This window comes from Chlorella variabilis, assembly GCF_000147415.1.
Source record: "Chlorella variabilis unplaced genomic scaffold CHLNCscaffold_7, whole genome shotgun sequence".
Taxonomy (NCBI): Eukaryota; Viridiplantae; Chlorophyta; class Trebouxiophyceae; order Chlorellales; family Chlorellaceae; genus Chlorella; species Chlorella variabilis.
The window spans coordinates 949,555-960,109 of NW_005435081.1; the positions used below are offsets into that span (position 1 = coordinate 949,555).

The 10,555-nt window shown below is 68.3% G+C and overlaps 5 protein-coding genes across 5 annotated transcripts in view; 3 read left to right on the forward strand and 2 right to left on the reverse strand.

Annotated features, from left to right (window-relative positions):
* The window catches only part of CHLNCDRAFT_144329 (hypothetical protein), a gene marked incomplete at both ends in the record, with an annotated part of 4,273 nt that extends 3,849 nt beyond the window's left edge, over nucleotides 1-424 (forward strand). The window contains one exon of the mRNA XM_005848635.1: nucleotides 32-424. Coding sequence (XP_005848697.1) covers nucleotides 32-424 — 393 coding nt within the window. The remainder of the gene's footprint in view (nucleotides 1-31) is intronic.
* A 1,299-nt stretch (nucleotides 425-1,723) lies between these two features.
* On the forward strand, nucleotides 1,724-3,370 carry CHLNCDRAFT_11527 (hypothetical protein; the record flags this gene model as incomplete). Its single annotated transcript, XM_005848636.1, has 6 exons — nucleotides 1,724-1,885; nucleotides 2,053-2,126; nucleotides 2,342-2,444; nucleotides 2,676-2,739; nucleotides 2,921-3,009; nucleotides 3,236-3,370. Coding segments are annotated over 6 exons (627 nt in total), but the record flags the coding sequence as incomplete, so codon positions are not given.
* Nucleotides 3,371-5,456: 2,086 nt separating this feature from the next.
* Nucleotides 5,457-5,997, reverse strand: CHLNCDRAFT_144331 (hypothetical protein; the record flags this gene model as incomplete). Its single annotated transcript, XM_005848846.1, has 3 exons — nucleotides 5,457-5,593; nucleotides 5,743-5,806; nucleotides 5,992-5,997. 3 exons carry the CDS (start codon nucleotides 5,995-5,997, stop codon nucleotides 5,457-5,459), a joined length of 207 nt encoding a protein of 68 aa, XP_005848908.1.
* A 347-nt stretch (nucleotides 5,998-6,344) lies between these two features.
* On the forward strand, nucleotides 6,345-7,820 carry CHLNCDRAFT_144332 (hypothetical protein; the record flags this gene model as incomplete). Its single annotated transcript, XM_005848637.1, has 5 exons — nucleotides 6,345-6,350; nucleotides 6,461-6,697; nucleotides 6,880-6,985; nucleotides 7,120-7,425; nucleotides 7,621-7,820. The coding sequence occupies 5 exons, from the start codon at nucleotides 6,345-6,347 to the stop codon at nucleotides 7,818-7,820; spliced, it is 855 nt and encodes a 284-aa protein (XP_005848699.1).
* A 2,693-nt stretch (nucleotides 7,821-10,513) lies between these two features.
* CHLNCDRAFT_144334 (hypothetical protein) overlaps nucleotides 10,514-10,555 on the reverse strand; it is a gene marked incomplete at both ends in the record, with an annotated part of 10,971 nt that continues 10,929 nt past the window's right edge. Inside the window, one exon of the mRNA XM_005848847.1 lies at nucleotides 10,514-10,548. Within this exon, the coding sequence (XP_005848909.1) occupies nucleotides 10,514-10,548 (35 nt within the window). The remainder of the gene's footprint in view (nucleotides 10,549-10,555) is intronic.

A 10,555-nucleotide genomic window follows, 5' to 3' on the forward strand; every position in this document is an offset into this window, starting at 1 on the left:
TGCCCCCGCCCGCCCCCCGTCCGCCGCGCAGCTGGGGGAGCGCCCCGCTGGCCGCGGCGACGACCTGACGCGGCTGGCGGGCCCTCTGCCGCGCCAGCCGTTTGAGTTCTGTGCCTCGGCGGCGACCCCTCCTCCCGCCACGCCGCGGCACGTGGGCGCCGCCACCAATGCTGATGCTCCCACCCAGTCCGCGCAGCAGCAGCAGGGGCAGGGGCAAGGGCAGGGGCAGGGGCAGCACCCGCCCCAGCCCGCCACGCCCGCCGCCAGCGCCGGCGTGGGCGCCGCCGCCGCCTCCTCGGCCACCGAGCGGCGGCCCGAGGGGGACGCCGGGCAGAAGAAGAAGAAGAAGGCGGGGCGGGGCGGGCGGCTGTGGCGGCTGATGTATGGCGACCACGACTCCAGCATGCACCAGGACTGGTTCTGATGGGTGCTGGGCTGCCCAGGTGGCGCCACGTCACACTGGCGCCCAGGTGGCGTCGCAGGCCGCATGTGGTCAGCACACTGTTGCCTGGGTGGCTTGGGCAGCGTGTCTGTGCCACCCAGCACTTCGTGACTGGCATTGCGGCGGGCGCATGGCTGGCGTACCGTGCAGCCACAGCGCCGCCTGGGTGTTCTATGACATGCCTGCGCCTGCACTTGAGCTTGTGCCCGTGTCGGGCAGCGATCCCCACTTTTCCCTCTGCCATCTCCCTCTGCCTCTGCTCCCCTTCTTGCATTCACTGCATCCATTCTTCGTTGGATTGTGAATCTGTTCAAAGAGCAGATGGGGAAGGGGAGGAGGCAGGGGCCCCAGCTGGCGCCCCGCTGCTCGCGCTGCCGGGCATCAGCACGTGCAGGCGGTGCGGCCGGGGCCAGTTTCGCCATTTGCACCTCCCCTTGGCCATCCAAGGTGGTCGGTTCGCTCTCTGGCACGCACCACTCCTGCCCAGCGCCTCGGGCCTCCGCAGCAACACTTGACAGACGCGCGGCTTTGGCCCTGACGCGCGGCTTTGCAGGGCGCGGGAGCCAGGGGCCTCCGCCTGCTGTCGCCCCACCTGCTGCCACCGCCACCTTGCCGCCGCTGCCCGGCGCCCACAGGTGCCGCCGCCGCCTTGGGCGCTAGCCCCGCATGCTGAAGAAGCTGCTGCCGCGGCGGTCGGCCAGCCGCTGGCTGGGCTCTGAGACCGAGCTGGAGCTGGAGAAGCACTTTACTGTCACCAAGAAGCTGGGCAAGGGCTCCTTTGCCACCGTGTGAGCTTGCAGTTGCAGCGGGGAGACGGGGAGGTGGAGGGGAGGTGTTTGCCACGCCCACGACGGGACACAGCGTCGGCGCGCCGCCAGATTGCCGCCTCGCGGCGCCGCGCCTGGCTGGCTGCTCGCGGTGCGTCAAAGTCCCCCCGCACGCGCGTCACCCTCCTGTCCCCTGTTTCGACCCATCCTCGCTCTTTCCTCCTTCCTCCAGGTACCAGGCGCGGCGCAGGGCTGACCAGAAGGACTATGCCCTCAAGGTGGCGGATGTGCGGGCGCTGGGGCCGGAGGAGCAGGCAGACGTGGTGAACGAGATCAGGCGAGGCGCCTGCCGCCGCCCGGCCCGCTGCCAGGCAGCCCGCTCGAACGTGGGGCCGGCGGCCTGCCCGCTGGGCCCTCCCCCGCTGCTGGCGCCGCATGGCCGTGGCCCGCCAGTCGGCCCGCCGCGCCCGTGCCAGCGCCGCCGCCGTGTGATGTGCCTTTCCACCTTCCCTGCAGGCTGCTGGCCTCCCTGTCCCACCCCAACCTGACAACCTTCTACGAAGCCTTCTGCGACCACGGCAAGCTGTGCCTGGTGCTGGAGCTGGTGGGGGGCGGCGACCTGGGCTCCCTCATCAAGTGGGTGCTCAGCAGCAGGGGGCGGAAACGACCCGGGAGTGTGGCTGGGTGTGTGTGCTGGCTGTCAGCGCGCCAGCTGGGCCGCACGCACGAGACCTGGCCTGCCCTGCCCTGGTTGGCATGCCTGCCTGCGCCCACCTGCCAACCCCCACCCCCGCACGCTGGCGCCGCAGGAAGCGTGCGGCCACGGGGGTGCACTTCAGCCAGGACCAGGTGATGGCCGCCTTCCTGCAGGTGGCGCTGGGCCTGCAGTACCTGCACCACAGCCACGTGCTGCACAGGTGAGCGTGACATACCATACCATGTGGGGGTGGGGAGGGCAGGCTCCCATCACTGGCAGGGGGCCCGGCAGCCACAGGTGAACATAGAAAAGGTGCCCCGCAGGCCTTGGCGCGGCACGTGCCAGCAGCGCCCGCTAGCCTCCCCCTCTTTCGCCTGCGCATCCACCCGCGCATGCACGCATCGCACCCTGCTGCCCGCCTGCCCGCCCGTGCAGGGACCTGAAGCCCAGCAACCTGCTGCTGACTGAGCGGGGGGTGGTGAAGCTGGCGGATCTGGGCATCAGCCAGCTGCTGGACCGCGTGTTTGCCAGCGCCATGGTGGGCGGGCGAGGCGGCTGGCGGCTGTGTGTGTATGGTTGTGGTGTGTGTGTGTGGTTGTGGTGGCACGTGGGCAGCTTGATGTGCCTGCGGTGGCTGGGAGGGGGTGGGATGTGTGTGCGCGACCTGTGTGCGGGGCGGTATGGGCTTCTGGTGCAGGCCCCCCCGGCAGCTGAGGCTGACTCTGCATGTGCCTGTGTTGACTCAAGCGTGTGCTGCGTGCTGCCGCAGATTGGAACCCCCCACTACATGCCCCCTGAGATGTGGAGGCACCAGCCTTACTCCTACTCCGCAGGTGGGCGGCTGGGGCTGGCTGGCGGAACCCTTGTAAGGGGGGGGTCTCGGCGCAGGGTGCATGTGTGGCTTGCCTGGCTTGTCTTTGACACCCCTTACTGATGAGCCTGCGGCTCATGAATGACTTTGGCACCGCTCTGCTGCCCCCAACCACCACCGCACCCCTCGCCCCTGCCCCGCAGACATGTGGGCGCTGGGCTGCATCCTGCACGAGCTCTGCACCCTGCGCCCGCTGTTCCTGGGCGGCAGCGATGCCGAGGTGAAGCAGAAGGTGGGTGCCCCTCCCTCCCTGCCGAGGCCGCACCCTGAGCCCCCCAAGGGCAGGACAGCCTCCCGCTGCTTGCCTCGCCCCGCCTCGGTCCTGTCTCTGGAGGCTGCCACCATCCTGAGCTGCCAGGCAGCCGCCTGCCAGCGAGCACCTGCCTGTCTGCCCCCGCCAAGACCTCCTTCGCCTCGTCCAGCCCGGCCTGGGATGGCCCCTCCCCCCCTCCCCGCAGGTGCTGGCGGGCGCGGTCCCCCCCATCTCCCCCCGATACTCTGAAGAGCTGCGCGGCCTGGTGGCGGGCATGCTGCGGCACAGCCCCGCCCAGCGCCCCACCATCGACGACATCCTGCAGACGCCGCTGGTGCGCGTGTGTGTCTCTTGTGTGTCCTTGTGTGTGTCTCTCTCTCTCGTGCCCGCGCTCTGTGCGCGCGCTCTGTCCCTGCGGGACTGAGAGCGACCTACTGCTGCCCGCCTCCTGGCCGCTCTGCCTGCCCTGCGCTGCGTTGCCCGCCCGCCTCCCCTTTGCCACTTCGTCTGCCTGCCTCGCCAGGTTTGTGTGCAAGTTTTGTGTACAAGCTGTGTGTGTACTGCCTCCCCTGCCGCAGGCCCAGCTGCATTTGGCCAAACTTCCTGAGGAGCTCCAGGAGCGGTGCATCAGCCCCGCGCTCAGCTGGGAGCGCAGCCAGGCGCGCCTGGTGCAGCCGCTGGCCGTGCCGCGCAGCGCCGAGGGGTGGGAGCGCATGAACCGGCAGCTGGCCAGGGTGCTGCCGCCGCGGTACCTCAGGTGAGGGGCGCCGCTGGGGGTGTACCGGCGTGGTGGGTGTGAAAGCACAGGCTGTTTCAGTGCAGGCTGTGCTGTGCTAGGGGTCACTGTGTGCTGGGGGCCGGCAAGGGGATGGGCAGCCCTGGTGCAATGTGTGCACGCAGTCTGCTGGAACCCTAGGAGACGTGACAGACCATGCCTGTCCCGCCGGCCCTTCCCACTTCTCTCTTCATCGGCAGTGGCCCTGGCGTGGCCAGCGCGCTGGGTGGCAAGCAGAAGAGCTGGAGCACCGGAGACCTGCAAGCGCTGGCCGCCACGGCAGAGGCAGAGGAGGAGGAGGAGGCGGGCGGGGCAGGGAGCGGCGGCGCCGTGCCGCCGCCGCCGCCTGCGGCAGAGGCGGCCGCCGCCATACGCAAGACCCAGAGCTACGGCAGCCTGGCGGCGGCGGTGGAGGCCCAGCTGGAGCGCAGCGGCAGCAGCCTGGCGCGGCGCAAGAGCGTGTCTGTTGGGGAGCTGCTGCAGAGCCCCGAGGGCAGCGTGCGGGGTGGAGGCGTGGCAGGGGGCCTGGGCCCCGCCCTGGGCCTGCACAGCCGCCACCGCTCCTCGCACGGCCATGGCCTGGCCTCGGTGACGGAAGATGCCCCCGGAGAGGCAGCAGCAGGGCCGGCAGCAGGTGTAGGGCCGCCGCAGTTGCCCTCGGCGGCCAGGCCGCCGCTGGGGCCGGCGGCGCCCAGCGGCGGCGCTGGCGGCGCCGTTGAGGAGGAGGCAGCTGCCAGGCAGCTGCGCACCTTCCGCAGCAAGAGCCTGTCTGTGGAGGATGCAATCGACAGCCTGGCGGCGCAGCAGCCGCAGCCGGCGATGCAGCAGGGGCTGCTGCGGGCTGCCAAGGCGCCCGCCAGGCTGCATGCTGCTGCCATGCACCAGCCCATTGCTGCCCCCAGCAGCGTGGGCACCCCGGCTGCCGCCCCTGCGCTGCCTAGCTCATCGGCTGTTGCTCCGAGGGGTGTGCCAAGCAGGGGGGTACCGCTGCCAGCCCAGGCGGCCGGAGCAGCGCCCCTGCCGCCGCCGCCAGCCACCCCGCAGCCCGCGGCGCCGCTGCCCTCTCCAGCAGTGACAGCCCAGGTGCAGCTGCAGAAGCCACCACCCACCGGCGTGCCTGCCAGCAGTGGGAAGGCGGCTAAGCAAAGGCAGCAGCAGACCGAGGCCGCAGCTGCGCCCGCTGTGGATGGGGGCTCAGCTGCTGGCGCCGGGCGGCCGGACAAGAAGCCAGGCGGCGGCAAGAAGGCGCACTTTTGGCAGCACCTGAAGGGCGGGCGCAAGTGAAGCAGCGCCGCTGCCCAGCAAGCCGCCCGCTGGCTGCCATTGTACACTAGGGGACACGCCTTCTTTTGTACGTTGTACCACCACTGAAATGCTTGCTTGCTTGCTTGCTTTCTGTCTGCGATCTGGACAGCCAGTGCACTCAATCCCTAGAAGAGGCCTGCTCCAAGCCTGAGCCTTCGTCAGTGAATGTCACATGTGGGACTGCAAATGAAAACCGTGGCTGTCGCCAGCAGGAGAGGAGAGCAGTTGGGAAACTGGAGCGCAGAAACAGGGCGCCGAGCTGGAAGTTTGGTCAAAGCGGGAATGGAGCTGGGCAGCAGCACGGCGGGCTGTCTGCCTGAGAGCACGGCTGCCACAGCCCCCTGCATTATTGCTGCATGCCCAGCATCTCCCCCAGCTGCTTCAACTTCAGCCTGCCGTCGCTGAGCAGGAACCGCACAGAGTGCTGCTCCTGGGGCCCCCGGTGCGCGTCAAACTGCTGTCGGATCTCGTGCCGCAGCTCCGCTGCAGCAGGGAGCAGAGGGAGAGGCACCCGCGTAAGCAGCAGACCAGCAGCAGCAGCAGCAGCAGTGAGCGACGTCGCATGAGGGGGCGGCCGATGGCAGGTGGCACGGCGGCGGTGGCGGCGGCCAGCCACAGCGGCAGCGCCTGACCTCGAGCAGCCGGATCTCGGGCACCCTTTGTCACGCGCAGCAGCTGCCGGTACAGGTGCAGCACCTCGGTGCGAAGAATGAACGATCTCAACTCGGCCATGCGCCGGCAAAAGCACGCCCAGAGTTGTCTAAATCAATGTATGGATTGGTCACAATATCAAGGAGGCGTCCAGGAGCAACCGTTTGGGCTGAATTTGCTGCGGACGGCTCTCGTGCTGCGTGCTGCGGTTGCGCCTGTGGGGCTTGAACCTGCATGGCTCCATCCGCTTTTGATCAGCGTGGTGCCTGTCGGCCGTCTGGACTGCACCGGGAGCCGATCCAGCAGCTGGCTGAGAAAACGTACACCACAAGTCGCCAGTCCTCGCTTGCAGCCCGCCAACAGGTTGCAGCCCACAAAAAACAGGTGCAAAGCAATGAGCCGAATCGAGCGCTGTGATTGCGTGGTCCGCCCTTCCCCACACCGCCCTGACGGCCTCCCGCCCCACTTCCCGCCGGCACCCACAGTTTCGCGCAGCCACATCCCCGTGCCTGCCAGTCGCCAGGGGCAGGCATCATGGCAGCATGCACAGCCAGCTCGGCGCCATGCACAGCCTCCGCCCGTGATGCACGTCGCAGCGGCAGGCGGCCCCTGACGGCCACCGCCGTACCGCCGGCTGGCGCCGCTGCCCAGCCTGCCGCCTCGCGCGGCGCGCCCCTGCGTCGGCGCCTGCCCCTGCAGCACCAGCAGCAGCGCCGCCGCTGCTCCGCCAGCTCCAGCACCAGCCTGAGCACCGTGTCGGACTACGACGTTCTGCAGCAGCACACGGTGCTGTCTGCTGCCAGCGGCGAGGAGGTGGCGCTGACCTCGCTGTGGCAGGCGCAGCCCGGCACGCGCTGCGTCGTCGCCTGCCTCACGCACTTTGGCGACCTGAGCAGCACCGAGTGTGCGCAGAAGCTGCTGGCGGTGCTGCCAGAGGTGAGGGGTGGCGGCGTGGCGGCGGCAGCGGCAGGGCCGCTTGACTCCCAGCCGGGGCGCACACCTCCCTGCCGCCTGCCGCTCGCCTGGGCGCACACCTCCCCAGGGGCCCCGTGTCTCTCCAAGTGCCAGGCCCCTACGGCCACCACCGCCGCCGCGCCCGCCTCCCTCCCTCCCTGCAGCTGCGTGCCTCGGGCGTTGGGGTGCTGGCGGTGGGGCTGGGGGAGCCGGAGAAGGCTCGCAAGTTTGCCGAGCTGCTGGGCTTCCCACTGGATCTGCTGTATGCAGGTGGGCGAGGACCTGGCTGGCAGAGGGCGGCGTGTGTGTGCTGGTAACTATGTTGGTGGTGGCAGAGAAGGGTTTGTGCCCATGTCCTGCGCCAAGCCTGGCACCCCCGCCTCCTCCCGCCACCAAGCCCGCAGACCCCACCGGCGCCCTCTACTCAGCCCTGGCCTTCAGCCCCGGCTTTGCCCCGGAAACCAGGATCAGCGCCTACGCCAAGCTGCTGGTCATGCTGGCCGGCGTCGGATCCCCGGGGACAATCCAGGAGGTGCTGCGCGGCTACGTCGGCGACCGCTCCGCCAAGCCGGTGTTCACCTCTGGCGGCGGCGGCGGTGGCGGCGGCGGCGGCGGCGGCAACCTGTTTGATGTGCTGGGCAGGGGCTACCAGCGGCCCTTTGAGCTGGCCACGCTGCGGCTGTACAACATGAACCTGGTGCTGTCGCACTGTGAGCTGGCCGCTGCGTGTGTGTGTTGTGTGTTTGAGATGGCAGGCTGCTGGCTGGGCTATGGGCCTGAGACCGGGGGTGGGACTGAGCAGGTGCCTGCCGCGCTGCTGGCTGGCCTGCCTCTTCTCCTGCTGCCTCTGCCTGCTGCTGTTTGACAGCTGCCTCCCCGCCAGCGCCGTCTTGGCTGCCGTGCAGGGAACGAGCTGGCGCCGGCGGATGAGCGGCTGCTGACGCAGCAGGGCGGCTGCCTCGCCTTTGACGGCCGCCAGACGATCTTCCGCCACACAGACACCGGCATCCTCAAGTATGCCGACATTGACGCCCTGGCGGCGGCGGTGCTGCCGGCGGGGGCGCCCACAGAGGCGCCCACCCAGACGCTGCGCACGCTGTTCTGAGGGGCGGCAGACGACGGCCGGGCGCCGCATGGCGCTGGAAGAAAACTTGGTCCCATGCAGGGCCCACCATGCCTGTTTCGATGTGATGCTGGGGAGGAACCCTCGATAGGTTAGCACCTGCAGACCGATGGCCTGCATCCGCTCCGCCCAGTCCGCCATCGGCTGCCTGCCTGCCCTCGGGCCGGTCGGGGGCGGGCTCCAGAGCGCTCGGCCTGATCTGCATGTGTGAGCTCAACTTGGTTAACTGCCAAATTGACGATGTCGGAGCTTGGATCGGGATGATGCAGCTCGGCAATGGCGGTGGCGTATGTGCGGCGGCGGCTGCTGCCGGGGCGACGTGCTGCATGTGGATGTTTTGCATTTCTTTTGCAGCTGCTCATGGTGGGAAATGCATCCGTGCTGCTGATATTCATTGCCTTGAAGGAGGCGCCGCATGTGTGGGCTGCTTTTGGCGCGCTTCGGGACTGAAAAAATAACCCTAAGATGTTGTCGTCTGTTGATCCCTACACCCCAGCCACCCCCCACACCTAAGGTGGTTGTCGGCGATTGAAAACCCTAAGGCTGTTGCACAGGCGACCAGCGGCTTTGAACGAGATTGATTGCATACGACGGCTATGGCGGCAGGTTGGTGGCATTGAGGAGGGCGATGCATCCGCTCTGCCCAGTCCGCCATCGGCTGCCTGCCTGCCCTCGGGCCGGTCGGAAGCGGGCTTCTGAGCCCGCTTCCTCCCTCCTCCCTCGTTCAGGCAGGCAGCCGATGGCTCCCTGGGCCTCGGCGGGGAGGTGCCTGTTGCAACGCCGTGCGTGGCGGCAATCGCCTGCGCAGGCTGCCGCCAGCCTGCACCCTACTGCCGCCCTGTGCTGTTTGTTTTCAGGCATCCGTGCTGCTGATGTTCATTGCCAATATTGCTTTGAAGGAGGCGCGGCATGTGTGGGCTGCTTTTGGCGTGCTTCGGGACTGAAAAAATAACCCTAAGATGTTGTCGTCTGTTGAACCCTACACCCCAGCCACCCCCCACACCTAAGGTGGTTGTCAGCGATTGAAAACCCTAAGGCTGTTGCACAGGCGACCAGCGGCTTTGAATGAGATTGATCGCAGGCTGTTGCACAGGCTGCTGCTGCTGCGGCGGCGGCGAGCCCATGCTCCAGAGAACTGGTGCAGAATTGGCGGCGGGGCTGAAACGGCATATTTCGTGCTGCACGTGGCTTCCGCCGCTCCCCGGGCCACCTGGAGCCCGGCGCGGCGAGATGGCCCGCGCCATCTCGCGATCCGTGGCGGTGCGGCCCGTGCGGCGCTTCAGATGGAAGGCGGGCACGGCGAGAGCGGCGGTCAACGCGAGCCCGACGGCTCCGGCGGCCTGGATCGGGCCCCGGGCGGGCGGGGAGGCGGGGGAGGAAAGTTCATACCCACGTCCTGACTATTGGGTTCCTCACTCACCTGCCCGGCACTTGTTTCGCATCCCCGCACTAAACCCTTGTTGATTTGGCCACCTCCGCGACTTGCAAGCAACCTGGCCGTGATGCAGTCATCGAAACAGCCGTGGATGAACGTGCCGGACACCTACCCTATCGAGGGTCTGGGAGGAGTCAGGGAGATTCCTGGCAAGAGTGCGTGGCCTGCCGCAAACCCCCGCCCGGCCGCAATCCAGTGCCCTTGGGCAGTCACGTGGCCTGCCGCCGCACCGCGTCGCGCTGCTGGACAATCAGGCGTCTGTAGCACGCCTGGGAAGTGTTTTGCGCCAGTGGATCGAGCGGTGCGGCTGCCGCCTGCCTTGCCGCCCTCCGCCCAAGGCGTCGCGCGCACCGCCGCCCGCCCGCCCAGCCGCCCGCCCACCGCGCCTGTGGCTGCCTTTGCTGCAGGCAAGTCCTTCTTCAGCGGCGGCTACGCCTCTGCGGGCGCCGTGGGAGCCGTGCCGTTTGGCACGCCGCCCATGCATCTGCCCATCTCCGGCCGCTGCTTCCTCGACAAGCCTCTGCCCGCAGCCGAGACCGCGCCGGTCGACGTTGGTGCCCCCACCGCAGGTGGGAGCGCAGGCAGATGTGGGTGCAATACAGGGCAATTGCGAGCCGCCTGCAGGCATGCTTTGGAGCCCCAGCGAGCCCCGTATCGCCTGCCGATGCACCTGCAGGCGGCAGCGCAGCAGCTGGGGAGGAGCCCTCGCCCACGAGCCCCACCACCCTGCAGCAGGCCGCCGAGCAGGCCGACGCGGCGGCCAAGCCACGAGGCCTTTCGCCTGCCTGCATGCCTACCCCAGCTGGCCACCTGGCATGATGCCCACGCCACATGAATGAACGTTGCTCGAGGGCCCTTGATGCAGAACACACGCCCCGCAAAAAAAAAAGCCGACCAACAGCTGCTGTCGATACTGCCTGTGATGTACACACTGTAGGGTGCCGCCGTGATCACCCACCCTTTTTCCCTAACTGCCACTCGCCCAGTACTGCCCCTAGCCCGTTGCCCTCCAGACCTGCCCTGTGCGTTCATCACTGTGTTGTAGAGGAGACCCCCTGCCTCGCCCCCTTCCCCTTCCATTGCATTTCGTGTTTAGCCTTGCGCATGCTGCGTTTTTCAATTTTTTTTCCATTTTTGGTAGACACGGCAGCTTGTTGGACCGCTGGCTGCATCCCAATCCCTTGTACACTAAACCCCGCGCCTGCCTCTGGTGTGCCGCACAGCGCCGGCGGAGCCTAGCCTAGGCCACGTACAGCGATGCGGCGAAGATGACGTCTCGCTG